Consider the following 22,006-nt stretch of genomic DNA (forward strand, 5'->3'; position numbering starts at 1 on the left):
GCTGTACCATCTGCCATTTGGAGACTTCTTTTGGGCCTTATAATCCTCACAACTTTGAAAAGTGGGATCCTCAGTTTACAGATGAGGAGACAGGCTCAGGAAGCCTGGTGCTCAGTGAATGTCAGGTACCTTTCTTTGGGGTACCTGGCTGAAAATAGTAGTGACACTCATTAATGTCTTTGTTAAGCTATAATAAGCACTGCTATGGTTGTCATCCTTACGGCCACTGTTGTGTGCTTTGTTTCTGATTCCCGGAAGCTAGGCTTTTTGTGAGTGCTTATGTGGGAGATGTGCCACCTGACTGCCCAACACCTCATCTTGGGAGCCATCTGTCTGTCCTGCTGGTGCGCAGGTCAGCACTCTGATGGTCAGCAGCTTGGTGGCATGTTGTCTTTTTATGCCTCCGTTTCCTCTCTGAGAAATTGGCAGTGTGGGCTCCCAGTTAACTCCAAAGAATGTGGTTACGGACACTGGAATATTATAAGGGCTCTGAGAGAGCATCAGGGGAGTGGGACTGCCCAAAGGTACCCCGACCGGGCAGCTGGCAGAGCTGATGGCGCATCAGCTGTGACCCTTCCCTTGTTTTCCTCCAGAAGGGAAGTGGCCATGGAAGACCTGGGGGAAAACACCACCGTCCTATCCACCCTGAGGTCTTTGAACAATTTCATTTCTCAGCGAGTGGAGGGAGGATCTGGACTGGATGTTTCCACCTCTGCCCCAGGTTCTCTGCAGATGCAGTACCAACAGAGCATGCAGGTGAGTGGTACGCGCTGGGGTAGGGGCCTCCAGGTAAAGGCACCTGCCCTTAGGTGGGGCTGGTTCAAGTTCCACATGGTGCAGGTGAGCGGTTTGTGTCTGGATAAGGGCCTCTACGTACACAGACTTTCCCTTAGGTGGGGCTGATTCAACTCCCATATAGTTGAGGCAGGTGAGCGCTTTCTCAGCCTAGAGGCCAGCTGGCCATCTCCCACATCTCCAGCATGGATAGTCATAGTTTGGGAGGACAGCCAGAGGTCATGGTCTGGCCCTGAGCTGTCCTGGCTCAAAAGCCTGAGATTACAGCGCCCCCAGAGTGGATCTGGTGTTCAGCATTGTGCTGACACTAATGAGCTTGCAGACGCTAAAGGTAGGATTGGAAAGCCAGTTTATTCATTTAATCGAGGGAAATAATCCTAAACTGCCTGGGCACGTGACCCCTGGAATTGTGTAGCCATCTGCTGGCTCCCTTGATGGTGTAACACACGGCAGGGCTGTGTTGTAAGCACAGGTTCTTGGTCAGCCTGGCAGGTAAGGCAGGGCAGTGAGTGAAGGATTGGGCATATGACAGTCTCAGACTATGGGGGCCATTTGCACATCTTCGCTTCAGTCTGCCATGGGGTGATTTTTACAGTTTCACTTTGCTCATAGTCTCATTTCACTTTATTCCAAGTTTTCGGCAATGCTCACTGTGGACACAGTTGTAAAGGCTCAGGTCTCCTGAAGGACTTCAGGTTCTGAAGAGTCTTGGGGTCAGTGCTAGTTGGGGCGGGGATCACTGGGTCCACATAGGGAGGGAATGTGGTGTCTGAGCCATGGCCAGGCCCCTGCCACTGTCAGGGCTGCATCAGGTGATCTCTGGCTTCTCTGCTTGCATTCCTTCTCTCTTGTCAGCCTTGCCTGTGTTGCTGCAGCCTTTCTGCTATAATGTCCTGTGTCAGATGAGCCAGTGGTTTCCTGTTGCTCTGGGAGCCCTGATGAGTCCGTGCCACATTTGCTAAAACAGAGGCTGGTGTGTTTGTATGCATTCATTTGCTGAATAGTTGAATTACTTACTATGTGTTTGTTAGTGGGCTAAGTTGCTCACTGCCCTTTTTTTTTTTTGGTAAGGACTGTTCTTTATCCTGAAATTAGGTCATTTGTATTTGTTTTTGTTGTTAAAACACCTTTTTTTGAAATGGTGGTGGTGATAGATTATAGGGTTTTTTTTTTGTTTTTTTTTTTGTTTTTAATCCTTGCTCACTGGCAGAATATGAAGTTGGCAACTTTGGTCTAAGAAAGTTATAATTTTATTGATGCAGATGTCTGGGAACTTTTGGCCTGTCGGAACTATAGAGTCTAGAATTTCCAGGGTCCCTAGTTTTCACTCACCTATGACCTGAAAGGCTTCCCCAGTTGGGAGATCAGTAAATGAGAGCTGTAGCCAGAGTGAGCTGGTTAGAGAGCCACGTGGCACAGGACCTGCCTAGGAGCCCTGACCTTGGACCTGTCCTGTCTCAGGACTTCAGTCAGTGTTCTGTCTCTTTGCTACCATGGCTGGCAGGTGAGGGAACAGAGCAGCTGCAGGTCTGGGGAGTCTGGAGGCAGAGAGCAGTGTCTTGCCTGCTAGTCCCGTCCCCTGCTTTACTTTAAGGTTCTTGTTTCCGTGTGCAGGCGTTTATAGTCCACTGTGCTACGTGTCAGCATTGGCTTAAATATAAAAACATGTTCAGTGACTTTCCTTCAGGTGTAGTCAACCTTCCAGGAAGATGCGGCCAATGGATGTGTGTCTCTGGGACTCCCGTGTGGTACCCACACCCTCGGAGCTGGGGTCCCGCCATCCTCTGAAGAAGCTGGGCCCTAGCTGCAGACTCAGAGGGAGACTAGGAAGGCTGAGTTTGGTGGAGGGTAGAGTTAGGAACTCCCAGATGTCAACAGGTGGGAATTGAAATGAGAGAAAATATCAGAGGGGTAAAGAAAGTGTGGACTTTGGCCTCCAAAGCATGTGGGGGAAGGGTGGAGAAAATGTTTTTTCTCTGGCCTGGCATTTCTCACACTTGGCACTGTTGACGTTTTGGGCTGGATAATTTTTTGTTTTGCAGGACATTCCTGTGCATCGTGGGATGTTTAGCGACATCCCTGGCCTCTACCCACTACGTGCCAGGAGCAAACACAGAGTGTCACCCCTTCTTGTGATGCTCAGTTGTGTCTGCAGACAGTGCCACATGTCCCTGATTGAAATGAGAACCACTTTCTGTAGCCCAGAGCATCTTGAACTTTAATGTGCATGTGAATCACCTGAAGATATGTTTAAAAGGAAGGTTCCAATTTGGTATCTGTGTGGTGTGACCCGAGACTCTGCATTTCTCTTAAGTGCCCAGGAGATGCTGTGTTGGTGGACTGCAGGCCATTCTTGGAGGGGTTGGGCTCTAGCCCCCTCAAGACAAGGCCCTTGCAGTCGGTGATTCGGTGGTACTGTTGGCTGTGTCTTCTGAGGCCCTTCAGAGCTTCAGTTCCCCTTTATTTACCTACCCTCTGGGGGACGCAGACTTCTGAGATGGGCCCCAAACTGCTGGCCCCTGGTGGACTGCGGTTTCTCCCACTTAATCAAACACTAACTAGGTGTTGTGGCCCCGCGGTTTTGCAGATAGAATTAATAGCTCCAATCAGTTGACCTTAAGGCAGGGAGAGTACCTGGGTGGGCCTGACCCAATCAGGTGAGTCTTTAAAATCTGGGTCCAGAAATCAGACAAAGAAGTCAGAGATGCAGAGCAGGAAAGGGATTCCACACGTGCGAGATTCTCCCTTGTTGGCTTTGGAGGTGGAGAGGGCCACGTGGCAGGGAATGTGGGCAGCCTCTGGGAGCTGACAGCAGCCCGGGCCTGCCAGCCAGCAAGGAAATAGGAGCGTGGAAGAGGCTCCTGAGCTACAGGGGAGAGCACAGCTTGCCAACTGCATGGATTTTAGATGTTGAGACCCTGATCGGAGAAGCTGGCTGTGTGTGCCCGGCCTTCTGACCCACAGAACCGACAGCCAGCATATGGGCGTTTAAGCTGCTGCGTTGGTGGTAGTTTGTTACACGGCATAGGAAACATGCCCTCACACTGTCATCTGAAAACGCACCTTCCTCTTTCGTCCTTTGTCACCTTCTCTTGCCTTGCTGCCTCCCTGCACCCCTTTCCCACCTGGGGGCCCGGTGTTCCTTCCTCCCCAGGGCTGAGCAAGGGCCTTGCTGGGAGCAGGTGCTCGGTGAGGGAGTGCTGAGTGAGCCCCTCGCCTGTCGGACGCAGCTACTGAGGCCCTGTCTTTCCTTTGCACGTGACCGGGTCAGCTGGAGGAGCGGGCGGAGCAGATCCGCTCCAGGTCCCACCTCATCCAGGTGGAGCGGGAGAAGACGCAGATGGAGCTGAGCCACAAGAGGGCCCGCGTGGAGCTGGAGCGGGCAGCCAGCGCCAGCGCCAGGAGCTACGAGGTGGGCTCCGGCGGGCCCGCCCCAGAGCGGGGGGGGGGGGGGGGTGCGTGTGCCTGCCGGGCCACGGGGAGCGAGAGCCCAGCCAGCGGCCCAGGGGCTGTCCTCCAGGTGTCCAGGGCCTGCCTTCCTAGGCCGCCTGAGGAAGGGGGTCGGGCCGCAGGTGTGCCCTGTGTCCCCGAGGAGGGCAGCACGAAGGGATGGCTGCCCTGCCGCGTCTGCCCGGTGAGGTGCTGGTGGGCACTCGTCTCCGCTGGCTGCGTGGTTGCCCTCTCTTCTCTGAGAATTGGGATGGAGTTCTGGCACAAATGCCAGGTGGCCTGGGGTTGACAGGCCTGGAAAGTCACTGGCTTGCATAAGAGTCTCAGGTCCAGGCTGGGTCTTGCGCAAATGGTTATAGGGCCTCAGCGCCAAGAACCCCAATGTCGGGGGCTGCTTCATGTTGCCCTTGCCTTACCCAGGGCAGGCTAGGAAAGCATAACCCCCTGTTACCCAGAGGAGATGCTAGGTTTTTACTTAGTGCATAAATTCCATGCTTCCTTTGCTTTGATTAACAGCACTTTGCCAGGGTTTTTCGATAAGTGCTGATGAGTTGTGGAAATGCTGCCAAGATTCAGGCAGAGCGTTGGACCAGAAAGTCTCTGGCCTCTGTGCTTTCCCTGAGGATGGATATCTGGCCCCATTCTCGCATTACGTGGCATATTCCCACTCTCTCCTAGTCCCTGTAGAAATAGCTGATGGCTTCGAGGGTGCGACGCTAACTGGATGTGTTTGAACCCGACGTGCAGGCCCGTGGCTGTGTGTGCTGCGTGGACTCTAGCCCAGTGCGCTGCAGGTGGGGTGCTGCTGCCTCGGCACTGGCCCTGGTACTGGGCAGTGTGTGCTTCTCTGTGCAGTGGGGCTTTTGCCGATCTTCTGGGTTGTCCTAGGAAAGATGTCCTGGGGGAGCCGGTGGGAAGAAGAAGAGGGAGAGGCCATGGGAATCTTGCAAGTATTGAAGTGAGTCACTGACAGTCTTTTGTGGGGAAATCCAAGGGTACAGGGCTGACTGAGCTTAATCCTGGGGCGCCCTCGCTGAACTTGCGCCTTCCTCTTGGAGAGGCCTTTCCCCCCTGCCCGTAGACTTGGCTGAATACGGCCCTGGAACCGTCTGAGCCAGTGGTTTTCAGATTGTCCCTTTGAGTCTTGGGTATCTGCGAAGGTTTCTCAGGGACTGCCAGTTTGGTAGTGGGTGGAGAGGGCAGGTGGGTGGGAATCTCAGCCCTCCCACCTGGAAATACCGATGAGATGGTGAGACTTCGGTGTCCAAGGTCTGGGGACCTGCCTGGACTGCCCCATGTGCACTTGGGACTGGCCGCCTGAGGAGAGATGCCACGTCTTGCCCTGTGACGTGCTGGCCGGGTCCCTGCACAGCCACAGCACCTCACTCCTGCGTCTTGGCAGGTCCCCAGGCTTCAAGGCCTCCTGGTGGTTTGGAGGCTTTACTCGCGGTTCGTCGCTCCCCTGAACCCTGGATCAGCAGGAGGCCGTGGCCCTGGCTGTGCTTTTATTAAGCTCCTCGTTGCCGTTGGGCTCGGAGAGTCCTGGTCTCAGCACTGCCTCTGAGTACGGCAGGCCCTGCGAGCGCCCGGCAGGCAGCCCTTGGCGGGAGCTTCTGCGGCTCGGCTTCCTGATGAGAGGTCAGAGGTCAGCAGAGTGTCAGGCTCCACGTAACTAGGACTTGGTGCCTTTGCCCCTGGGACTCTGGCTGCCACTTGTGATCCCTTTGCTTCTTGGGCTGAGGGTAACCTCAGCGGCCGACACCTGACCCTTTGGACCCCGAGGGATCGTCAGAGTGAGGAGTCTGAGTTCTGTGCGTTCCTTGCCAGCGCAAGCCACGCGGCCCCTCGAGGGTACCCGTGCAGCGTGGCTCTGAAGCTCTGTGGGAGGTGAGGGCCCAGGGTCAGGTGCTCCCGCCTGAGGGCTCCCGTCCACTCTCCGGGGGCGTGCCGGCTCATGGGGACGGGAGCCTCTTCCCAAGGTCGAGTCTGAGTGAGATGCTGTGCTCCGTCTCCTCCCTGCAGGCGGCCACCCTGAGGAGTGGTCGGTGGCGTGCCGCGTGCGAGCGCCCTCCCAGGGGGCGCCGTGAGATGCGGCCAGGCGCTCACCTTGGAGGGCGTCCCGCTGCGGCCTCGGGTCGCCTGTGGCTTGGCTCTTGCCTTGTTGGTGGCTCTTCTCTGAGCCTCAGTGCTGTCCTGAGGGCCGAGCGGGGTGGGCTCAGCCGGCCCACACGCCCTCTCACCAGCCCGTTCTCCTTGGCAGCGTGAGGTGGACCGCAACCAGGAGCTCCTGACGCGCGTGCGGCAGCTTCAGGAGCGGGAGGCCGAGGCGGAGGAGAAGGTGAAGGCGCAGCTGGAGCGCTACAGGTCGTGCCAGCAGAGCCTGGACGCCGCCAGCAAGGAGCTGCGGGAGAAGGAGGGCGGCCTGGCCGAGGCTGGCGAGGTGAGGGGCCGTGGCCCCGGGCTGGGGTGCTGCCCTCTCCCCACGAGCAGTCTCTCTGGGTGGAGAGAAGACGCACTCCCGCCTCTGGCACGGTAGCTCCGTGGTAGCGTCGCTGTTTAATTCTGCTTCCCACGTGTGCGCCTACGTCTTTTGCGTAGTTGTGATCGTAGCAAAAACGCTAATTTTCCATTCTGTGGTTTTCAGTTAGTAAGTGGAACACTTTTTTTGTCTCTGTGATTATGCTTTTTAGTGGTTGACTAATCTGTTTTTGGTCATTTTCACGTGTTTTGTTTTTTTTATACACACACACACCCTGATGCAGATACACATGTGGTAGACAGCTTCATGCGTGTAGCCTTTTTGTTTCTGGTGAATGATTTTGTTTGGACAAATCCCTGGGAATGGGATTATAAGATCAGCAGTTACACTTCTCTCTGTGGCTTTTGCTACAAGTTGCTGTGTTCTGCTAGTAGCTATTGTTGAGGATTCTACTCTCACTGGAACCTCTACGGATAGTAGAGGTCACGGATAGTGAGTGATGTTTTCTGGATATACTTGTGATTCCGCCCCCTCGCCCCGCCCCTGGAGGTGTAAGTAGGTGCCTCTGGATTTGCATTTCTTTGATTATTAATAAGGTTTGTCAGCATCTGAGAATATCTCTGGAACCAGAGCGTAGGTCATTCGTCGTGCTCATTGTCTCTGCCAACCAGAGGTTGTGTACAGTTTAGAAGCAGAACGCACACACTGCGGCTTGTGGAAACTGGGCGCCTCTGCCCTTCCCTGTCCCTCTGCCCTTCCCTGTCCCTCTGCCCTTCCCTGTCCCTCTGCCCTTCCCTGTCCCTCGGCTGTGCTGCTTGAGGTCATAGGTGCTGCGAGGAAAACGATGAAACGCTGCGGGCGAGGGAGTCGGGGGCCGCGGGATCATTGGTATTCTGTCTCTGCGGGGTTTTCTCTACTTGGTAGATCTTCGGAGCAGGCGCCAGGTGATTTTTGCCTTGGCAACGCTGGAGAGCATGTTAAGGTTGTTCCTACATCTGTCTTCTGACGTGGATGTTGGCAGGAGAGGAGCCGTGAGTGGCCTTAAGACAAGTCCTCCTCCCGCCTTGGGTGTGTGCCCGCCTGTGCTCCATTGCAGGCTTTTCTGGAGGACGGGGGTGGGCATGTCCTGCCCATGGCTCAGTGAGGAGCAATTTGGGGGGCATCCTTGGCACAGAGCAGACGCCCGTGGGGCCTGGCGTGGCAAGGGGTGTGGCGATCTGGGACGGAGACCCCGACGTTGCCCGGCTCCCTTCTCACCCCGTGGAGAAGGCGTCCTTGGTCCTGAGTCTAGGTCTGTAAGCCTCCCGCCCACACGACTGTGTTCTCTCGTCACGGTGCCCTGGTTTAGACGCTCGCGCTCTCTGAGGTCGTCCTGTTGATGGCCTGGCTTCCGCACAGCTTTGTCCTCCAGGCGGTGGGCTGTCTGACTCCTGTATTCAGCACAGCGTCTGTACGTTTATTTAATTCAGGAAGAATTCTCAAAGGATATGTTCGTGGTTAAATAAACCTTAAGTGTCTTCATTCTTCTTTGGGTCGCAGATTGAGAGCCACGGTTATCATAAAGGAAACCGTGCAGGTCGATGAGAGGGTAGGACACAGCCCCACCCCCCATCAGCCTCCCTGGGGGGCCTGCTGTGGCCCCCGTGTTTGCAGACGGCGCCCCGTGCGAGGGTTGCTCACTGTGGTGTTTGACAGTCCGTCCTCTTGCCCTCAGCTTGTAGGTTGCTGTCTGGCTCTCAGAGGCTGATGGGGCGATGTTTCCACTTGTTCACTTAGAGTGACGCCCTTGAGTGGGCTGGCTTTTCCTGTTGGAGGCGTGCTCTCTTGTCCCAGGAAAGCCACAAGTGGGGTCCCCTCACCAGAAGGTTGTCTGGGGAGGGTGAGGTCGGAGCTGAGGACTGCGGTTCCGCCCCAGTGTCGGTCTGGCGGACTCGCTGTCCCGGAGGCTGTGCGCTGGGCTGCCTCCCCAGGCCTCCCTGTGCCTTCCCCGACGACCCCTTCTGGCCTGGGAGCGCTTCAGCCTCTGCGGCACTCGTGCGGCTCCCGTTCGTTGTGTGTGGCTCTCGTGGTGTCGTGCTGAGGACAGCCTCAGCGCCCACTTCTGACTTCTTGGCGGGTGCCCGGCTTGTCCCCGTGTAGCGTCTCGTGCACAGCTGGGCCGGGGGCGAGGTGGTGGGGTGGGGCGGTTAGAGAAGGGATCCTGGGCTGAGGACAGAGCGGGTGTGGGCCGCCACGGGCTGGGGGGCTGTGCACACGCCGGCTGGGAAGGGGTGACGCGGGGCGTGGGTGTGGAGGCCGCCAGGCGTGAGGCCCGGGCCCGCCTTGGCTGGCAGCATTCTCACTCCCTCCCGAGGCCGCGGATCGCCGAGGCAGGGCTCGGGTTGGGTTGAGGGGTGGTCGCGTGCTCCGAAGGAGAAGATGGCTCTGTCCTCGCCCTCCGGAGAGGGACGGGAGGGGACCGGCTCTTGTCTGCCTCACTTTCAGACCATCAGCGTGCTGAAGGGGAGGCTCTCGGACCTGCAGTGGAGCGTGATGAACCAGGAGATGCAGGTGAAACGCCTGGAGTCGGAGAAGCAGGAGCTGAAAGAGCAGCTAGAGCTGCAGCACAAGTGAGTGTGGAGGCGGCGGGCGGGTCCGCGCGCTTCCAGGCAGGTGTCTCTGCCCCTCTGCCGGGTGAGCCTGGCCAGCTGTCCGCCTGCGTGCCGTCGGCCTGACGCCTGCTGGGCTGTGTGCCGCGCTGGATGTCCACTTGTTAACCGTGTGCAAGGCCCAGGCTTGCTCTCCTGCGTGTGCCCTCTGTGGCCTGAGCACCCAGCGTTCACGAACGTCGTGTGCGCTGAAGCTCTGAGGATCTACGAGTGCCCTTCGTGTGCTGGCCTCCCGTCCGCAGGCTGTTGGGACACACTGAGGCCTTTGAAGCCAGGACCTTTTAGTGCCAGAACAGAGCGATGTTTCAAATGTTCCAAGAATAAGAAGCGGGAACAGTCATTTCTTCCCTCCTCTGGGGGTGGGATGCCTGCTTGGAGGGAGCTTTCAGAGAAGATGTTAGGTTTGAGGGAGATTTTGAAGGCTGTGTAGGACATGCCCTGGGGCAGGGGGGACGTGGGTGGGAAAGGACGTTCCTGGGGAGGGAGCCCTCTGAGCAAAGGCACGGCAGGATGGAAGAGCTCGCCTGGAGATGCAGGTAGAAGACAGCGCTCTCCCGAAGCTCGTGGCCTCTACCTTAGCAGGTGTTGTCTTAGGGGAGTTCTGGCTCCCCTAACTCGGTGGAATGGGGCAGGGTTGGGGGGGGTGGGTCAGTACTGAGCGGGTCCTTGGCTTTGGCTGTTCCAGGGCCAGCAGAAGCTCCTATTGTGAGAGGTGTGGGGAGGGGAGAGGACTTGCAGGTGGTCTGGACTTACCCACCTGCCCTGAGACTCAGGCCACAGAGCCATCAGCAGGAGCTGAGCCCTGGACCCTGAGGCGTCCTTGCAGGGAGCGTGCGGGAGTGTGTGTGCATGCGTGTATGAGTGTGTGTGTCTGTGCTGGAGAGCTTTTAGAGTGAGGGCAATTGTTGGCTTTACCACATGCCTGTTTCTGCATATGATGTGCCTTTTTCTTAATAGGAAATGGCAGGAAGCTAACCAGAAGGTTCAGGAGCTCCAGGCCAGCCAAGAAGCGCAGGTGGACCAAGAGCAGAGGATTAAGGTGAGCTGCTCCGATTCAGTCCCGGGCCTGTGTCTGGGAGACGTCACAGTGCTGGGCTCGGCCCCCCATGACCCGTGGGTGTTTCTGAGTTGGGAGCATACTCAGTGGCATCTAGGGGCAGTTAGCTGCCTGTGTCTGGGAGACGTCACAGAGCTGGGCTCGGCCCCCCATGACCCGTGGGTGTTTCTGAGCTGCGGGCGTACTCAGGGGCAGCTAGGGGCAGTTAGCTGCCTGTGTCCGCTGTAGCTGTTTGCATGTCGGTTGTTTCCTTATGTGCCAGGCTCTGTGCCGGGTGCCGGGGTGCGTATTTCTGCTCCTAGGAAGCTCGTATGCTTTTGGATGAAGATCAGAATCAAACACACAGAGTAAAAAGTAAACGTATGATAACTTCAAGTACCACGGACTGCTGTGCAGATGATAAAACAGGACTGGAGAGGGTGAATGGCCTGCCCGATGTCGCACAGCTAGTGCATGACTAAGCTGGGTCTCAGAGCCAGGTCGGCGTGACTCTAGTTCAGGCCGTGCTGCCTCTCTGTGGGAGGACATGGCTGGGGAGCCGTGATGGCCGCCTGCTGCCCTTAGGGCCACGTCCGCGCACCGGGCCCCGCTCCCGTGCTCTGGCTCTGTGTACCCCCAGCTCCGTCTTGTCAGCTTCCAGACCTCCCGGCTCGCTTTCGCCTCTGGTCTTCACGTGCTATCCTCTGCGGCTCGTCCGTCTCTCCTCCCCGGTCCTCACTGCTTCACACGACCCGTTACGTCTTCCCTGCCCCGTCCGCCCATCTGAGTCCTTGGCCTGCTTCTCAGTATTGACTTGCCTGCACGGCCTGATGTCTGTCTTTTCTATGCTCTTCCTTGCAGAGACCTCATCTGTCCTCTGTGTCATGGTGTCCCTGCTGCTTGACCCAGAACCTGGCCCAGAGCTGGGCCCTTTAGTGTTTGTTGAATGATTGCCTGATTTTCAGATCCTGGCCCCGTGCTCTTAGCCTATGCTGTGACTTGTCACTGACAAGTCTCCCCGGTGGCTCCATGTGTCCCTGGGGACTACATGTAGTAACGGACAGGCTTTCCTCACCGTACAAGGACTCAGTCAGGACCCTGTGCCACGGGAGTGGCAAGCAGAGCCAGCGCGGGAGGGTGGGTGTCGATTCACGGAGCCTTCGCTGCGTGTCCTTGTGCCGGACGTGTGCCGGGCTCCTGCCCTGCAGGCGGCACAGCACGTGGCGTGTGGGGCTACCCTGGGAGTGTCCCCTGAGGACACGGCGCAGAGGCACAGCTGGCGCAGGCTGCCCAGAGGCGGGGGCCAGGGCCGTGGAAGTTGCCGTGGATCTGGGACAGTTAGGTGGCTGTGACTGTCTCCCCTCTGTCTCTGGCCTCGATCAGGATTTGGAGCAGAAGCTGTCCCTGCAGGAGCAGGACGCTGCAGTTGTGAAGAACATGAGGTCTGAGCTGGTGCGGCTGCCCACGATGGAGAGGGAGCTGCGGCAGCTGCGGGAGGAGAACGCCTGCCTGCGGTGAGGGGCCCCGGGGGGGATGGTGGTGGTGTGTGCGCGCGTGTGCAAAACGTGTGCAGCCTCCTTGGGTGCAGCCCCTGCTCCAGGGGCTCCTGCACCGTCCCCGGCGGTGCGGCTGTTTGAGTGACTGTGCTTCTGGCCCTGCCAGGGAGATGCGGGACACCAACGGGCTGCTCCGGGAGGAGCTGGAGGGGCTGCAGCGGAGGCTGGGGCGGCAGGAGAAGATGCAGGAAACCCTGGTCGACCTGGAGCTGGAGAAGGAGGTGAGCTGGTCCCCGCGGGTGTCCTGTGGCTGGCTAGGGGAGACCCTGGGTGTTTTAGTCCTACGTTCCAGCTGTTCAGCTAAAATGTGGCAGCCGCTGGGCTAGTATGGTGGGCAGAGTAGTGAGCCCTAATGACAGCCCCATCCTGCTCCCCAGAACTGTGGACAAAGGGGATCGAAGGGTGCTGACCCCTGCCCTGTGGTAGGGAGGCTCCCCTGGGGTTCCTGCCGGCCCCCAGCTGGGCCAGTGTGCTCACAGGTCCTGACAGGGGCCAGAGGGGGTTGGAGGAGGTCGGAGCCACGTGAGCTGAGGAGGACTTGTCTGCTGCTCTTGGTGGCGTTGAATGGAGGAAGGGGCCATGAGCCAGGGAACGTGGGCACCTCTAGAGGCTGGAGCGGGCGAGGAAACAGGTTTTTCCCCAGGGCATCCAGGAGGAGTATGGCCCTGCGACCCCTTGATCTGGCACAGTGAGGCCCTTGCTGGACTTCCGACCTACGGAGCTGTAAGACAGTAAATGTGTATTGTTCTCAGCCACCGAGTTCATAGTAGTTTGTTTCAGTAGCACTGATGCTGAGTCAGAGAGAGGAGATGGCTTGTGGTACCTGGAACAGATGTTGTTCCCACCCATGGATGTGAACAGACACCTGTGCTGAGTTTCCTTTCCCTGTGTTTGCTGCTGGGACTCATTGGGACATTTTGTGGGTTGTTGTAGAGATGGCCATGGACATCGGTGCTGAAAGCATCCTTGTTCGCTTGCTGAGCAGACAAGCACGGAGGCCTCCCGGCTCCAGGCCCCGGGTCCTTCTGTCCTTCCACACTGCTTCCCCGTGGTCACCCTCAGTTACCTTCCTTTCTGGTTTGCCCGGCGTAAACCATGTCACCACTTCCCGTAGCTTGCAGTCTGGTCGGAGTGCTCGTCAGCTGCCCCCCCAGTGGGTTCACTGCCAGCTGAGGCATCGTGGGGCCGGAGCACAAATCCCTCTCAGGCGTTGGCTTATGTGGGCACTTGGCCTGAAAAGACCGTGCCGGAGTCCAGCAGTTTTTCTCTGGATATAGTTTGTTTTGAAATTGGTGAAGATTCTGCACGTGGAATCACACTGCCTGGTTTCCAGCCCTGCTGTTGCGTGCCCGCTGGCTGTGTGACCCCGGCAGATCACTCAGCCTCTCTGTCCACCTGTGTAACGAGGAATGAGCGTCTCCCTGTAGGGTTGTGAGGATTAAATGAGTTAATGTAAAGTGCTTAAACGGTGGTAAACGCTGACTCAGCGTCAGCTGTGGTAATCGATTTATTAACCAGTCTTGTGCCCGGCACACGATAGGGGTCAGGAAGTACTTGAGTGGCTGAATGAGCGCAATGAACAGGGCTGTGCTTGGCCCCGGGAAGGAGTGGGAGGCCAGACAAAGGCACGCGGTCTAGAAAGGGAGCGAGTCTCCGATGTGGAATGTGGGTCAGCGTGGAGCGGCTGTGAGAATACAAGGGCGGGAGACCCGGCATGCGGGCCGGGTGGGGGCACCACTGCTGCCCCCTGTTCTTCCCAGCGGCCACGGGGGCCCAGCCCGACGCGCACACGTGTGTGTGCGTGTGTGTGTGTGTGCGTGTGTGTTGGGGGCTGGGGTTTGGCTCTTGGCCCAAATCTGTCTGCCCTGGGGCTTGGCATCCTGAGGCGCACCTGGAGGATGGGCGACAAGGCCGTGGGCAGCGTCTGCCCCCTGGGGCACAGGTGGTTATTGCAGGACCGTCCAGGAGGCTGTCTGCCCCCCACCCCTTTCCCCAGCCCGCAGTCCTTCTGGCCTGCTGGGAACCTTGAAGTTACAGAGCCAGGAATGAATGAGATGTTAAGCACGCAGTGTAGCTTCAGCGGTTGGGAAGCAGCCTGTCTCCTTTGGAGCGGATGGGCGCGTTTCTGTGGTTTAGCTCAGCGATCAGGGCAGGCCGTTCTGGAGGATCAGGGATGTGACGTCGTCAGTTTTGTGTGGTGCTGCTGTGCTGGGGGTCGAGGTGCGTGTGTGGAGGAGGTGGGAGGGCCTGGTGCTTGCACGGAGATGACGGGCACAGCGCTCTAAGGGCTCTGCTTCCATGTCTTTTCAGAGGCTGCTGACGAAGCTGCAGAGCTGGGAGAGGCTGGACCAGACCACGGGCTTGAGCATCAGGTAGGCGGAGGGCGCCGGGGCCACAGGGTCCCCACCTTTTCTCCGCACGGCTGGCACCTTTGGCAGAATGGGCCCTGCTAGCCCGGTTCCTTCCAGCAGAGGCCCTGCCTGTGGCTGCTGAGGTTTAAGGAGATGGAAGTAGGGACTCTCCCCGCCAAGGATGGGACATTCTCGACAGAGCGCTGGCAGATGTGGGCCCTGCATTGTTGGGTTTTCTTGAAGGGCTCTTTTTTGTTTATACTGAGGAAGTAGTTGCTTTTGAGGGAAGTCATTTATTTTAGGTGGTTGTAACGAGTACAGATAAACTGAGTCTTCAGGGGCAAAAAGGGAAAACAGGGTAATGGAGGATTGTTTCCCATCAGGCCCTTGCAGCAGCCTCAGCTTGTCTGTCGAGCTAATGCCAGCAAGTGAATGGCAGGCGGGGCTGCTAGACGGCCAAGCGGGCCTGGTTCTCAGACGGGCATCTTCCCACTGCTCCCTGCTCCCGATTCCATCTGTCCTGCTGCCTCTCCTTCTGGGGCCACTGCCCCTTCCTCCAGCGTCGCTCCACCGCTGGCCCTTAGCCCCCAGGTCCCGCCCCCGCCCGGCCCCCCCGCAGACCGACGCTGCCCAGCTGCTCCCGTCTTGGGGTGGGGGTGGGAGATCGGTCCTTTAGGATTAGTCCTGGCGCCTGGGGCCTGTGGCATTTAAAGAGCCTTCTGTTTATCTGCTTGTGCAACTTGAAGACTGTGTCTTCTCGGGGGTCTCTCCTGCTGCTCTCGGAAGCTGGGCCAAGATAGAGAGCCCTCCTCAAAGGGCTGTCCAGTAATTACAGTCTCTGACTGCTCTTCTGGGACCTGCACCAGTTCGATCGCACCATGGACTCCAGGTGTTTGTCACTTGAAGAGGCCCCTTCGTTTTCTTTCTGTCTCGCTAAGTCTCAGAGGACAGAGTAGGCTGTTCCCTCCTGAACTCCACCTGCAGAACCCAGGCTCACGTAGGGCTGGCCCCAGCGGGACCTAGATGTTTTGTGTTTCCTCCTTTTCTCTGGGCTGATGAACTCGTGGGGAAGGCTGACGTCAGAAGAGAAAGCTCCATGACTTTTTTCTTGTGCGGGAGATCAGAGGCCCTCTCGCGCCTGGTGGCACCAGCTGCTGGAGTGTTTGAACGCCTCAGTCAGGGTAGCAGGGCCGGCGCGTAGCCGGCTGCCGTCTCTGGCCAGAATGGCGCGAGGGTCAGTGCGCTGGACACGATGGAAGGTGCAGCTGCTCCTTAAGACCTTTTGGTCCCGCTTCCAAACCTGACCACCGCCGCCCACCTCGCAGCGGCTGGCACGTGGTTGGGGCCTGCGCCCGCGGGCTTCTGGGCTGGTCCCGTGCTTGTGCGTGTTGTGTGTTCACCCCGCCTTCCCTTAGTGACCAGGCCCTGGAGGCGGGAGGAAGGGGTGGTTCGGAGCACTGGTGGAGGTGGGGGCTGCCCACGCCTGCTGGCAGCTCGGGGTCAGCAGGAAAGTGGGGCACGCGTTTGTGGAGGGAAAACAGGCGGTCCGCGGAGGCTGGAGTCCCGTCCCGCTCTCCCGCCCGTCAGGGCACCCCTCTTCGAGTCGGCGCACTGCTCCGGGCCAGTCCCTTGCCCTTGGGCAGGGCCGCAGGGCTTGCCTCGCTGTGCTGGGGGAGGTTAGACTCGCCTGTGCGCCGGGTGCCGTGCACGCTGCAGAGCAGTGAGGTGTGGCTGGCTGTCCTTGTCTCCTGGGGTTCCTGGTGGGAGCCCCTGTAATGAGAAGCCTTCTTCCCACGTGCTTTGTGGCGGTTGTGCCTGGGCCGCTTCTGGGGGCCCCTCGGAAACCTTAGCTCCTCTGCCCTGCCTCTCCTGTCCCCACTAGGGCGTTTGGGGTGGGCCCTCACCTCCGGCAACTCCTGCCCCGCTTACGCGGGTACGTGTGTCGAGTGGCGGTTGGTGGGTCACAGGCTTGCGGTGTAAGTGTGGCCCATCAGCAGGATCACCTGGGGAGTTTGGTGCACATGCGGACGCCTGGGCTGAGCCCAGGCCCATTGGGTCCGCCTCTCCAACGTGGACTTGAGTCTTGGTGTGACCACAAATACCATGAGGGGTTTGGCTCCCTGTTGCCAGGTTTGGGGCAGTTATTAGCGGTTTCTGAGCAGGGAGGGTAACTTGGTGGAGCCCACGGCTCTTGAAATTGAGTATGGGGGTGGGAAACGGGCATAGGGTTCTCGGACACAGGGAGAGGCTGGGGGCCCGTTGCTGCAGTGTGGGGTCCCTGCAAAGGGGTGGGCGTGGGAGGGAGAGACGCGCACTGTTCCAAGGTGACGTTGTCTGGGGGCCCCTGCCTGGTGGGCGGAGGTGGGGTCCGCCGGGAGCTGAGGGACACCCTTTGTCCCTTTCGCAGTGTTCAGTGCAGCGGGAGTGACTGGGGCCATCTCAGACCCTGTTAAACTGTGGCTGGATGTGTGTCTGACCCCAGCTTAGCCCCCGTGTGTTGTGGGGTCTCTTTTACACCCGTTTCCACATCTGTAGATGGAAGAGTCTTCTGGAACGTTGGTTTCTCACCATGGGGTCACGAGTCTCTGGAAACCTGATGAAAGTCATACTTTCCCCACGAAAACACAGGTTTGCCAGTGGGTGCATGTAGATTAGTCCAGGGACCCTTCCCCAAAGTGTGAGCAGCCAGCTCCAGCGGCAGCAGAAGTTGGAGTCTAGCAGTTGCCCTGGCGTTAGAGGTCCGAGGGGCTGGGAGGGTGTTCTGGCCTGGCAGGCATGAGTCCGTTGCGTCTTTTTTAATACTTTTTTTGTTTAATTTATTTTTATTTATTTATTTAGGCTGTGTTGGGTCTTCGTTGCTGTGCGCGGGCTTTCTCTAGTTGCGGCAAGCGGGGGCCACTCTTCATCGCGGTGCGCGGGCCTCTCACTGTCGCGGCCTCTCTTGTTGCGGAGCACAGGCTCTAGGCGCACGGGCTCAGTAGTTGTGGCTCACGGGCTCCGTGGCCCGTGGGATCTTCCCGGACCAGGGCTCGAACCCGTGTTCCCTGCATTGGCAGGCGGGTTCTTAACCACTGCGCCACCAGGGAAGCCCTGTTGGGTTTTTTGGTCAGGGCGTTGCCATAATTTTGCTCATTTGGGGCCTGTCATGACCCCAGGCTCTGGCCGCCGTCCAGCGTCTCTGTGGGTTTCTGAGAGCTGTCGCCACTAGGTGGCACCCCCCCACCCCTGGTGATCGTGGCTCCCTGCGACCTTGGGACCTGCAGAGGGCTCTGTGGTCTTGCAGAGGTTAGGAACAGAGAAGGGTCCACATGGCACGACAGTGGTCACCCTCTTCCTAGTTTGGGATTTCTTAAATCGTGAGGACCCTGGGATAACAGGGCTGTGGGGGGTGTCTTGGCTGGTGGGTCAGCCAGTGCAAACCTATAGGGAAGCCTGTTGGGCCGAGTGTCCTTATCTGCCAGACGAGCTTGTCCACCCTTAACGTCGTCTGATCCCTTGTCTCCAGCACGTGGGTCATGTGGGTCGGGGGCAGGTTGACATCAGGACTTGGAGGGTGCGAGGGAATGCCCTGCATGGGTGAGGTGGGGCCTGTGCACTTGCAGGCGCTGGTGTGGGGAGGAGGGTGGCTGCGTCTGGTGTCTGGACGTTCTAGTCCCAGGGCCTCGAGGGTTGGACTGAGGGAGTGGGCAGTGGTGCGGAGGGCTGTGACTCGCTGAGCCTCATTCCTCGGTAGCGCGGTGTGTCGGGATGATTTGAAGGTACTGAAGAGGGACACCCTGTGATGTGTCTGCGAAATACTTGGGGATAAATTTAACAAAATATGTGTATGGGACCCATGCACTGGAAACTGTAAGATGTTGCTGAGAGAAATTAAGGATAACCTGATAACAACGTAAGTAACTGGAGAGAGATACCGTGTTCATGGATTGGAGTACTCAGTATTGCTAAGACAATTCATAGGTTCAACACAATCCCAATCAGAGTCCCAGGAGGATTTTTGGGGAGAAATCGACAAACTGATTCTAAAATCTCTATAGAAATGGAAGGGACCTACAACGGCTGTCAGAGTTTGGAAGAAGAATGAGTTAGAGGGCTTCCAGCAGCTGGTTGCAAGCACACTGTGAATGGCCTTAATCAAGACAGGGTGGTCATGGTTTAAGGATAGACGTGTAAATCAATGGGGCAGAATAGAAAGTTCAGGAATAATCTAAGAATATAGAGGCAATTGATTTTTGTCAAAGGTGACAAGATAATTCAATGGGAGAGAGTCTTTCAGCAAATGGTGCTGAAACAGCAGGGAATCTGTACAAATAGAGACCTCATACTGTCCACAAAATCAGTTCAGTGGGGCATGGACTTAAAAGTAAAAACAAACTTCTGGAAGCTTGGGTTTGGCAAAGAGTTCTTAGGACACAAAAAGCATGAACCATAGATGAAAAAAATTGGTAAGTTAGACTTCAAAATTAGAAACTTTTGCTTTCAAAAGACACAGTTAAGAAAAAAATAAGGGAAAACATAGACTAGGAGAAAATATTTGCAACATGTGTATCTGACTGAGGACTTTTATCCACAGTACAGAAAATATTCCTCCAAATTGATAAGATGACCAAATTTAAAAAATGGGTGAAAGACTTCGAACAGGTAACTTTGAGAAGATATGAGTGATGAAAAAGGACATGAAAAATGCTCGGTGTCATTAGTCACAAGAGGAGTATAGGGACTTCCCTGGCGGTCCAGTGGTTAAGACTCTGTGCTCCCAGTGCAGGGGGCCCAGGTTCCATCCCTGGTCAGGGATCCCGCATGCAGCAGCTAAAGATCCCACGTGCTGCAACTAAGACCCGGCGCAGCCAAATTAATTAATTAATTAAAAACAAAACGAGGAGTACAAATGAAGGTCACAGTGAAATACTGCTCTCGACCTGGTGAAGATGTGGGGCAGCTGGAGCTCTCATGCGCTGGTGGTACCGCGGGACACGGCACAGCTGCTTGGGCAACAGCTGGGCAGCTTTCTGTACGTGGGCGATACCACCCAGCAGTTCCACTCCTGGTTACCGACCCAAGAGAAATGAAGACGTGTGGCCTCACAGAGACTCGTGTGTGGGTGTTCACAGCAGCTTTATTCATGGTAGCCCAAACACAGAACCAAGTGAGGCGTCCATCGGGTGAACGGAACATCACTGAGCAGGAGACAGGAGGAGGCAGGTGCTGGGTGCGGGAGCGCGCATCCCTCACCGAGCAAAAGAAGGCAGCTCATCGAGTTCACACTGCATGATGCCATTTACTTGAAATTTTAAAAAAGGCAAAACTGACCTGTGACAGAAGGAGGGTGAGTGGCTCCTTAAGTCTTGGGTTGGGATATGATTGGGGACCTGGGGGGCCCTCACCTGTGACTGTCACGGCAGCAGCTACACAGTTGTATGTATGTCACGCTTCAGTCAAGCTGGTCCGAGGATGATGAGTAATCGGCGCGCCTGACAGCTGTGAGGGGAAGGAAAAGGCCTAGGAGGTGGCCTGGCCTGAAGTCAGGAGTGGATGGGGATGCTTTTTAAAGCCTTCATTTTGGGAAGGAACCCATTTCTTGAGCTTGTCAAAGGCCCGTGGGCAGCTGGGACCAGCCCAGGCTTTTTCAGTGTTCCTGGATCTTGGGGACTTGGGGCAAGTGCTGTGGGAGTGTCACCATGGGAGTGTCACCAGGGGAGGCCAGGTGTGGGCTGCAGAAGGGCAGGTGGTTTCTTGGTAAACCCAAGCTCTGCAGAGGAGGAAGGTGAAAAGTGAAAGTGGTCTTCATTCCTCCCCATCTCGCCTCCTCCGGGCTTGCCCTGTGTCGCTGCTGTCTGGCACCATCGCGCGGTGCTCTGGTTATGCCCGGGGGTGCCATTCTCAGAGCAGGATTGAGGGTTGCCCCCAGGGGTGGGCAGCGGGGTGTTACCGCTCTTACCCCCAGTCCGTCTTTCTAGGCAATGCCTGATAAATTCCTGGGCATCTTTCTAGAAATGTTGTGTGTACATACAAGCTCTTTTTTTCTTCTAGTTTTATTGTGATATAATCAACAAACAGCACCGTATAAGTTTAAGGTCTGTAGCGTAATGATTGGACTTACACATTATCATGAAATGATTACCACGGTAAGTTTAGTGAACATCTATTGTCTCATATAGATACAAAATTTAAAAAATTAAAAAAATTTTTTTCCTTGTCATACAAGCTCTTTATGTACCCATTCCCCTAAGAAGTGCTCATTTTATACTGTTACCCTGCAGCCTTGCTTTTTTCCACTTAATTTCTGACAGTATTTCTGCACCAACACAGATAGGCCTACTGAATTATTTTCAGGATCTATACAGTGTTCCATGGTGTGGATGGATTCTGATTTACTTCATTCCCCTGTTGATGGATATTTCCAGGGTTTTTTTTTTTCCCCCCACCAATAAGCAGCATTGTCTTGGTTGGATAAATTCTTAGAAGTTGAATTTTTTTTACCTAAAAGATATATGTGTTTGACCGAATTGCCCTCCAAAAACGTGTAATTAACCTTTTTGTCACAGTGTGAGAGCGTCATCAGTTGCTCCGGGCAGCATGCTTTCAAAGGTTCTAGCAGAGATTCCAAGTCAGGTCACAGTGGAGTGAGGGGGCAGGAAATCTGCAGTGGCTGGGTTTTGAGAAAGAGTTCTTAGCAACTCCTCCTGGCGGGATCCTTATTCAGTAGGCATGGGATGCCTGTTGAGTCCCTCTGTCGCCAGGCCTCTAATTTCATAGAGGAAGTAGTTTGCTCGTGGCAAGGGTGCCGCTGTGGCTTGGCGCCTTCCCCATCCCTTTGTGCCTGCAGCTGGCCTGGTTTCAGTCAGGCTGGGAGGGCACAGTACCTGCCAGTGTGAGTGCAGGTGTGACAGAGCTGCGGGGTTGCAGAGGACGCTGGTACCGCGGAGACGGAAAGGCAGGCGGGTTTTGCTGGCTCTGAGGCCTGGCAGCTGCGCCCCCCCCAAAACTGCTGACCCATCATCTGGAGTGAAAGCTGGGAACTGACAAGTGCTGATGCTGGACGTTTCCCAAAAACATTTGTAGTCTGGCCAAATGACAAGTCCTGGGGACTAGTTTCCCCTGATGTGTGAGGCCAATTAGGAGGCCGGCGAGGGGGAGTGCATAATTTCCTCCTAAGAGCGGATCTTATTGACCACCCTGGACACACTTATTACCCTGGTGACTGTGTTGGCAATTTCTCATTACCTAGGTGTTGGGTTGATCAATACAGGCAGCGCTGTGGCTGCTTGGGAAGGTAGCTGGGCTGTCACGCGTCTGGGTCGTTTTCATTGGTCTTGGTGTGTTTTCTTTGCAGGCACGAGAGGAGGGGGAAGGAGAAGGCTTTGGCCTTCCGGGGGCTTGTGAGCGGGGCCCCTTCTGGTCCCGCCTGCTGATGCCTTGGTCTCAGCTGTGTTCCTTTTTATTGTTGGTTCATTCACTACCTCGTGCATTCCCCACAAGCTGTTCTCAGGGAGCCTGGAGTCTGCAGGGGGCCTTGAAACACATTTGATTTCTCCCTCAGGTCTGTGCCTCTGTGAGGTGTCAGCCCCCAGCCAGGCTCCCTGAGAACAGCCCCAGAGCCATGAGCTTCCTCCCCCAGAGGGTGCAGGCAGAGGCCGGGGACTTCTGAACCCACCTCAGCCCTTTACATCCCCATGGAGGCCTATAATAGT

The 22,006-nt window shown here is 56.6% G+C and overlaps 1 protein-coding gene across 3 annotated transcripts in view; it reads left to right on the top strand.

Moving 5' to 3' along the window:
* The window catches only part of MAD1L1 (mitotic arrest deficient 1 like 1), a 342,045-nt gene that overhangs the window by 6,557 nt on the left and 313,482 nt on the right, over positions 1–22,006 (top strand). For all 3 annotated transcript variants that reach the window (XM_061208639.1, XM_061208640.1, XM_061208638.1), the window contains exons 2-9: positions 594–756; positions 4,067–4,207; positions 6,506–6,685; positions 9,209–9,333; positions 10,330–10,411; positions 11,792–11,922; positions 12,071–12,185; positions 14,275–14,336. In XM_061208639.1, the coding sequence (XP_061064622.1) occupies positions 607–756; positions 4,067–4,207; positions 6,506–6,685; positions 9,209–9,333; positions 10,330–10,411; positions 11,792–11,922; positions 12,071–12,185; positions 14,275–14,336 (986 nt within the window). In that variant the 5' untranslated portion in view covers positions 594–606. The remainder of the gene's footprint in view (positions 1–593; positions 757–4,066; positions 4,208–6,505; positions 6,686–9,208; positions 9,334–10,329; positions 10,412–11,791; positions 11,923–12,070; positions 12,186–14,274; positions 14,337–22,006) is intronic.

This window comes from Eubalaena glacialis, chromosome 13 (assembly GCF_028564815.1).
Source record: "Eubalaena glacialis isolate mEubGla1 chromosome 13, mEubGla1.1.hap2.+ XY, whole genome shotgun sequence".
In the NCBI taxonomy this organism is placed as follows: Eukaryota; Metazoa; Chordata; class Mammalia; order Artiodactyla; family Balaenidae; genus Eubalaena; species Eubalaena glacialis.